Genomic DNA, 8,614 nt, shown 5'->3' with positions numbered 1-8,614 from the left:
AGGATTTGCACTACTCTTAAAATCTACTTTACTGTCAGCCTCAAGTCACCTGAGAAAAAAGAAAAAATTGGTAATTCAAATGCATATAATTCATAAACACTGCAAAGGAGAGTCTCTTTGTTTCTGCAGTCCAAATATTAACAGTCTGCCACAGAATGCAGTTAAAGTATTGACTGGCATATGGTAATAAAGAAAACATAGGTTTAATTTATATGATGTATAGGGCTTTTTAACCTAATAAAAGTTAATTTTCTGCATAACTCTTAAAGAGACGTGATTATAATTATTTTGCTACTCCATATATTTTTGTCATTGAAAATAATTTTAATCCAAAATAAGTCAAATAATTTATCTGTGTGTACACACACATATATTTCTTTAACTAATTTTTTGAGGCTATAAAGCCACTATGCCTATTGTCTGAAGCCATATATATGTATATGCCTATATCATTTATATCTCATCCTACAAATATACATATATATGTATATATGCTAGATGAGATGCTACATATACAAGTAGCAGATATTTGTATAAAATATATACACTTTGTTGTCACACCGATTATATGTAAAATTGTTCATTTTGAAATAACCTCAGGCCACAACTTGTAACTATTTGAAAGCCTTACTTAGTGTCCCTTTGGTGACCCATGCAGTGGCTCAAATTAAACCTTTGTCCATTGGGTTATGAATGAATAATCTTTCCTTCCAAAGAAGGCAAATGCCTCCGTCTAATTTAATGACAAAGAATAAATTCCTCTGACTTTCCAAGTCAAATTAAATGTATTCTGTTGACAAAAAATGGACACATAGGGGATTTGCTAATGCCATACATAATTACACATTTTTACATTTAGAGGGTTTTCCTATGGTAGCATTGCAATAGCTATCTTTAAAGACTATCACCAGAAAAGAGAGAAAAGAAAATTCATAAGAAAAAGAAAATGTGAAAATGATCATAAGCTTGGGAATTCCCTCAAATCCAGAAAATTCCATGTTAAGGCTTGAAGTTGAATCATTCCCAGGTCTAGCTCTAAAGTTAACAAGAGTACAAGGCAAACAATTTCTTTGGGGACAAGCAGCATTATTTCAATTAGACCTTCTCCTGCAGGGTAAAATCATTCTTCCCCCAAACTATGAATGGACTCCAAGTATCATAATAAGCAGGTAAACTCACAAGAACCAAAGCTGACATATGGATAAAAGCAGCAAGATCACAGTACACCAAAGTATCATATATATTGAAGAAATAATTCAGTGTCTTAGATTTTTCTATAAAAATTTGTGATCTATATAGGACTTCATTCACATGGACACTAACGATAAGGAGTATTTGCTTTGGCGGTAGAGGATCACACATCTGCTTATCTTGCTTTTAATATTTTTTTTTACATAATGTTTCTGAGTATACAGATGTGAGTCAGGTAGCATTTGATTTCCCCACATATACACAGACTGAGGTGCCCCACAACTGGCATCCCCGGGATCCTTGATTCACTGACGTTAGCCATACGAATCCAGAGTCCAAACTCAGAACTTAATAAGCTGAGTTTCTGTATTATCAGTCAGCATAAATAATAAATCCAGAGAATGTGCTGTATTTGTTGTTGTTTCCTCCATGGGCTTTGCCGCCATCTAATTTGATGTAGACTTCATCTCCAGGCTCCAAGTGAAGAACCACACTGTTACTGGCGTAGTCATAATTCTGATCTGCATCTTGGGCAATTGCACTAGCGCGCACCTATGTGAAACAGACAAGAATTAAATTTCATAAAAGTAAAATCTCAAAGTACAATCTCAAAGTTCTATTTCTTGCCATTCCCACAACATCATAAGCAGACTTGCTGCTGTAGCACCGAATTTAGCACAGGAAAGTCCAGTTGGCCAAGAGCTTCCTGAGGCTATATTTGTTTTCAGCTATTATAAAGAGGAGGAAAGAAGAAAATAATGCTTTCGTGAGGGACAGTCCAGGAGTCTTTTCTGACTGTATGTTGTAAACAATGCATACCAATCTATACTCTTCCTAAATCACTACTTTTTCTGATTCCTTCAATTTCTATGCCCAATCACTTCTTGAAATGGAAATAATTGGATTTTTTTTTTTTTAAATCTTAACTTAAGCCCAAGAGTAATGTTCTAACCAGCACTTTTGGAATACAGAACTTCAGTCCAAACATCATTTGGCCCCATGTTGATTATAAATGAGATCCACAGGCAAAAACTCAAAAATACCACCCTACATACCAAGAAATCTATTACATATCAAGGGGAAGAAAGCCTTTTGATTTGGGGCTTTCCAAATCTGATTCAAGGAAATCACTTTTCCAGGAACTTAATTCATTTAAATATCTTTGGTTATATAATAAAGTTTTATGAGTTCTTTTTTTATGTTTATGCCTTCTTATCACTTCTGATGTATGCACTAATTACTTAATTTTAACATGTCTAAAAGGTAGAAGAACTGAAATTTCTACAATTTGAAGTCTCTAAAATTTCTAGAAATTTTTAATGATTTCATTGCATACCCTATTATATTTAACAGGTGATTCTAATGTGTGGTTTTCTTTGAGGATGGAGGTTGACTATAACCTATTCCTGTTGAGCCTGTGATCTCATTAGGGAGTTGACAGACATTTGCAAACAGTCAAATTGCCTATCAGATCAAGTAATTAGGACATTCTGTCATATCCTCAACTCAAATTAGGCTTCTTTTCATTTAGATGTATCTTGACTTTGCCTTGGAAAATCTTTCAATAGGCAGACTTGTATTTGATTTATTTCAGTAAAACATCTCCTACTTTGTGGCTTGTTTCTATTTCACTTTAATGATATTTCCCTGAATAACATAGCAAGTGATTTAGTGGTTTTGTAAACCTGCACTATGTAATAATGTATGACTTGGGGTACAATATGCTGGATTTTATCACTTGGCAAAATGAGAGAAATGAAACATAAGTCAAGAATTTTCATGCATTTCTTTCAAAACTTAAATGATAGGTTTCCAAATTAAATTTTTATGTGATATGTCTCACATTAATGCTGAAATGTTAAAAAAAAAAAAAGGAGAAGGCTCTTTGACACTGCTGAACTAGCAAAGTAATTTGAGCAGTATTTTAAAAATTTCTGTCTGGATATCATATAGCAAAAGGAGAAAAGGGCTTAAGGGATTTAGAATTGCTTAACACTGTGCTAACTGACACTGATTGAATGAAAGCAATATGCCATGCAATTATACTCAGAAGCACTGATTCAAAAGTATATGCCAATTTAGTGAGGTGATCTGTTTTGACCAGTAAGTGATAATACAACTGAAAGTCATAATACTTCTTAGGAATTAATCATAAGTTTATAGTTGAATGCTTTGATTCATTAACATCATCTAGTCATTAATTCCCAGGGAAAAAAAATGTCTACAAGGAGGGTAGTGCTAAAATAACTTGTTTTTTTAATGTGTAGATTTTTAATGGGTGAGAAAAATTAACATACAAACAATAATTAGCCATATATTAATTAATCATTGATCCATAATATATTTCTGAGCTATTATTAATAAGCAGACACATTTTATTTAGTGTTTTGGGTATTTAGTATATGTTATGTGGGTATTGTGCTTTAGTATTGTTTTCTCTGTGCAGGTATTTGGATATCAGAACTGATTAAAATCACTTGATGTAGAGACAATAATCTTACATATATATGTATAAAGTGCAATTTTTAATTTAGATGATATAACCAAAAAAAAAAAACCCTATGTAAATGTTATTTTTATTTGGTAGGTGTAACCTGCAAATGCATTAGTGTGATCCCAGAGACTAGAAGGTTACCCTTACAAGTTTTACTTCCTTTGTTAGATAAAGCCATTATGATTGCTTTTTAATGAAAGAGATTCTCTAAGATTTTAACCTATCCTGTACCATAAGACTTTTCCAGAGTACTTTACATAATTTTAGTGTGCCTGTTCACCGGATTGTACTCTAAAGGTATAAAGGGACTTGAAATTTCAAACTCTAGTATCCAGTTCAGTGACTTCTGACAATTCTTCCTTGAAGCTATCAAACTATTGAGGTAGGTAATGCATCCACCCTGGAAGCTATTTTCAGGTTCCTAAATGTGCACTGATTTCAGCATTTTCTCTCGGAATATGATGCATCCTTTCCTCAGCCCGATATACTCATTTCTACCTAAATGTACTCTAATATCTTCTCATGTTCCAAGTTAACTATTTAGATTCTGCTTGATCTTTACTGCATATTTCAGGGTTACTAAAAAGATAATTAATTTGACACTTCATTTAGCTCTCTAATAAATGAATAGCAACATGCAAACTCTTGATTCTTTCCCATACATTTCAAGTCTATGGGTGCCAAAACTAAAAATTCTTAGAGAGAAAAATGAGTCTTTAATTATTTATAGTTCAAATCCTGAGCCAGTTGTATTTTTTATGCTAGTGGCTTCCTAGTGGTTGCATCCAGCAGCAATGGTTTTTATTCAGCTTTTCTGCTAAAAGTATACAAACATATTAAAAATATTTCCCATGTCTTTGTAAAGTTATTTCAGTCCAACTTTTTACTTTCAATATGCATGGTACTGGGCTTACTACAATTGGTAAGATTCAATTGAAGTTAAAGGTTTCATGTAGAATATGAGTACACTGGTCCTTTTAGTAGTATGTTTGTGAGAATGCAATAGGTTGAATAGTTTTAGCATTATCTTATTAGTGAGAGTTTATCATTAGAGACAATATTTATGGTAACATTTGCTAATTTAATTAATTGCTACTGATGTTCTTATAATTTCATTTTCATTGTACTTCTGTGGAACCATAAACAAAAGGTTAAGTGGCACATCAGGTTAATTTACTGGCCTTTGATGTTCCATCTGTGATCCTGCATTCAACACAAAGCATAAATAAAATGGTTCTCATATGGTTATGGTCCAGAGAGATTGCTCTATCCTAGAGTGAATTGCATTTTTAGTTTAATTTTTGTGCTTCTCAAAATCCACTTAATCCATAGAACATTACATTGACATGGGTCTCTGACTTTCTGTTTTATGAAAACAAATTAGGTCAGGTCAGAGGGGGAAACTCATTCTCAGACGTGATCACATAAAAGCATAACTAAAAATCATGGATAAAGTCTTTATTTAATATTAAATTCAAAATTTTAGATTGTGTATTCACTACTGCCTGCAGACCAGACTTTACAAAAATAGTTCTATTCTAAAGATAAAATTCCTTAACAGTAATATTGCAATAATCACTTTCCCAAACAGTTTATGCTGAACTCAAAAATGCATTATTTGCTACTACTCATTATTTTTTCTGAATTACTTGTTGCACTCCTTTTGCAGAAGTGGCAACTTGATAATGCCAATGGAAAGTATTATACAGCATACGATCAGCTCTTATTTTTCTTATTTTTCTTCCTGATTCTCATAGAATGTACATGTTAGGATGATACAAAGAGGCATTGTGCACTCTAAACAATGAAATAATTTTTTAAAAATGCACACATCTGGAATGGTTTTCTTGGAATCAGTGTAACATACCTGGGCTCAACAGCCTAGATATCAACATTCAAACTAATTTAAATGTTTTGTTCACTGTTTTTTTCTATACAATTACAATTTCCAGATATTTAAAGATGTGAGTACTTTTTACACATTTGCTGATAAAACTTGAATCTTATTCCATTTTTATTAATGCTTATAAAAATATCCTCTTCATCCTGATAGTATTTTCCAGACCTAACCTTTGAGCCAGAGAGCCAATTTGTAAATAAATAGGTGCCTCATCACTGCCTGCTGGGGGGGGGCAGTTCATAAACCATTTTGTAAGGATGACACAATAGCTCTATTTTGGTACAGTGAGTCATGTCCTTTTTAGCCATTTACCTATAACTATCCCTGTGAAAAATTTTTATTTAGCTTAATATTATTTTCATGCATAATAACTATAATAAACAACTGTCAGTGCCTCCTGGTGGCCGTTTTTCCCTTTTTGTTCTATGTGTGTCCTGTTGGTCCCCCACGCTATTTATTTCTAAATTCCTTTGGAAATAACGGGTGAGAAGAAGGGGGTGGCACAGAATTTTTGGGGTCCTTTTTCTTATACCTATAGGATATTTTTATTTCACTTTTGAAAGTATTCTGACATTAAGTTAGGTCTTTGGAAGAAATCCTGCCTTAATATAACAGAAACCTGCATTATTGCTTAAAGGGTCTGATTTCAAGAGGCTGGTGAACTGATGCCCAAGAGCCCCTATTAAAGCTGGTCGCGGTCGACTGGGGAGCGGTCCTTTCCAGGTGCCGCCCCGAAAGCAAAGTTGAAGTTCAAGAACTCAGCCCAGACTGCGGGCTGCAAAGCTTTGCCCGGTGGTGGCTGTAGCCCCGCATGCAGGGTGTCCATTTTACACTTTGGCGTAGTTACAAAGAATATTCTCCTCCTTTGACCAAGAGATCAGATACTTGGGTTTTGGAGTAAATGTGAATTTCTGAAGCAAAGGATCAAGTTGCCCCAGCAGAAAACCCAGCCCCGCGATCCTCGTGGCAGCCCCAGGCAGCTCTGGAGAGCAAGTCCTCATGGCCAGGGGCTAATCCGACACCGATGGCAGTCAAGGCAGCTGCCACCGCCTCTGCAGGCAGCGAGCGAGCAGGCTGGCGTTGGACAGACCCTCACACAGGCGTGGGGGGCTGGGGGGCTGGGGGGCTCGCTGGTGGCAAGGCCAAGTCCCCGACCCGGCTCCGGCCCCCGCGCTCCCAGCGCCTGCCCATGCGTCCTCCAACTCCAGTCGGTGGAGTTTGGGTTTTGTCGTGCAAACCCACGAATCTCAACTTTTCCTTTTGCTACCCATTATTTCCCCCCTTTCTCCTTTAGCTGAAAACTAAACCAGAGCCAGAGTCTTGAATTTGACTCATTGTGATTTACCTGGTCCGGGACGCCTCGAGGGTCTTGTGACCTCGGGCCCCAGGGTCCCGCTGTGGATCTGGAGGCTCCCAGTGTGGACTAGCTCCTTTGGATCCCCTTGTGCCATGGATTTGCCACCCTCAGCCTTCCCATTCCAGGCGAAGCCCTAAACTATGGGGGGCCCTACAGTTTGGGACTCTACCTGCTCCCGGACTCCCCCGTGCATGAGCTGCACATTGGATGGCGCTACGGTCCCCTCCCACGAGGGTCGCGCTCACACCCGCCGGCCCCGAGTGCAGGTCTCTGGCTCAGGAGCCAGCCCCCTCTAGGCCTCCCGATGCTGCCCTCTTGGCGTAGGACCCCCGTCTCTCCCAGAAGGAACAGCATCGCATCCCCTCGCCTTGCTCCCCCAGAGCCCCGCAGCTGGGGCTTCCTCTGCGGGCTGCCACCCCCTTTTTCAGGGTCTCCTCCCTCGAGCCTGCACCTTCCCGCACTTCCTCCCAGCCCTCCCCGCCGCCCGCCCGCACTCACCTGGTTGTTTTTGCAGAGATCAGCCCACATGCTGGTGCCATCCCCTCCGCGCATCAGGACGTGGTAGGTGAAAAAGTAGATGCCCGGGATGGAGCAGGTGAACTTGCCCGTGGTGGGATCGTAGTGGTTGCCCAGGTTAGTAACCACGTCGTCGAACTTGAGCACCTCGTAGCCCTCGTGCTGCCGCTTGAGCCCGGCGTAGAAGGCGATCTTGGGCACCGTGCTGTAGGTGGCCGCGCTGATGGCCCCGGCCGCGTTCAGGCCGGGGGCCCCGGGCGGGCCCGGCAGGCCTTGGCGGCCAGGCTCGCCCTTCTCGCCCGGGGGGCCCACGGGACCCGGTGGCCCGGGCTCACCGGGGGGCCCACGCGGGCCCGCCTTCCCGGGCCTGCCCGCCTCGCCTTTGGGGCCCTGGATGAAGGTGGGCAGGGATTGCATGAGGCCGCGGTCAGGCGTGGCAGCCGTGCTGGGGGCCTTGGTGCCCCCGTAGGGGTCGCAGACCATGCGGCAGGTGCCCAGCATCTCGTAGTGCGCCGACGTGCCGGCCGAGCTCACCAGCACCGGGATGAGGATGACCAGCAGCAGCACCATCACCACCCCCAGCGCCCCGGCGGCGATCAGGCGCCTCCTGCTGCCCACGAGCCGGCTCAGCGCGGGGCGATCCTCTTGTCTGCTTTTGGACAAAATTTTGAAGGTTGGGCGGGGACCTCCTCAGAGCCGAAAACAACCCCCTGTGCGCCCCAACTCCCCTGGGCGGGCGCGCCCGGCCGCTCCTTGCCTGCTCTTGCTCCCCCCGCGGAGGTTGCGGCTGGGGAGGGAGCTCGGACGCCAAGTGACTTGAGCTGAAGTCCCGCGCTGGGGGTGGCGGCTGGGGGAGGGGTGCGCTGGGCGCCCTCTCGCCTCGGGCGAGCCCCTTCGCACCTGTGGATGCCGCGGGCGCCGGCGCCGCCACCCGGAGGGCAGAGCCAGCCGCCGCGCCTCGCGCGCTCGCCGGGGCCGCTCACACTTTTATGCCGCAGCTGCCAGCGATCGACTTTTCCGTTTTTGCCGACTGCGCCAGTTCTCACCAACTTTCCGTCTGAAGTTGCCTTTTTCTGCCTCCTTCTTCTCTTTTTTCGGTCGCCGTGGTCACCCTTCCCTTAGCTTTTTTTTCCCGTCCTTTGCAACCACCACAACT

General features: G+C 41.6%; 1 protein-coding gene across 1 annotated transcript; it reads right to left on the bottom strand.

Moving 5' to 3' along the window:
• Nucleotides 1-1,563: 1,563 nt before the first annotated feature.
• Nucleotides 1,564-8,032, bottom strand: C1QL3 (complement C1q like 3; the record flags this gene model as incomplete). The annotated part of the gene is made up of 2 exons (XM_084253413.1): nucleotides 7,441-8,032; nucleotides 1,564-1,743 (listed from the first exon to the last, which is right to left on the bottom strand). The coding sequence occupies exons 1-2, from the start codon at nucleotides 8,026-8,028 to the stop codon at nucleotides 1,564-1,566; spliced, it is 768 nt and encodes a 255-aa protein (XP_084109539.1). The 5' UTR covers nucleotides 8,029-8,032.
• Nucleotides 8,033-8,614: the final 582 nt, after the last annotated feature.

The sequence above is a fragment of the Talpa europaea genome (genome assembly GCF_964194135.1).
Source record: "Talpa europaea genome assembly, chromosome: 14".
Taxonomy (NCBI): Eukaryota; Metazoa; Chordata; class Mammalia; order Eulipotyphla; family Talpidae; genus Talpa; species Talpa europaea.
This window is presented reverse-complemented; position numbering and strand designations above follow the sequence as displayed.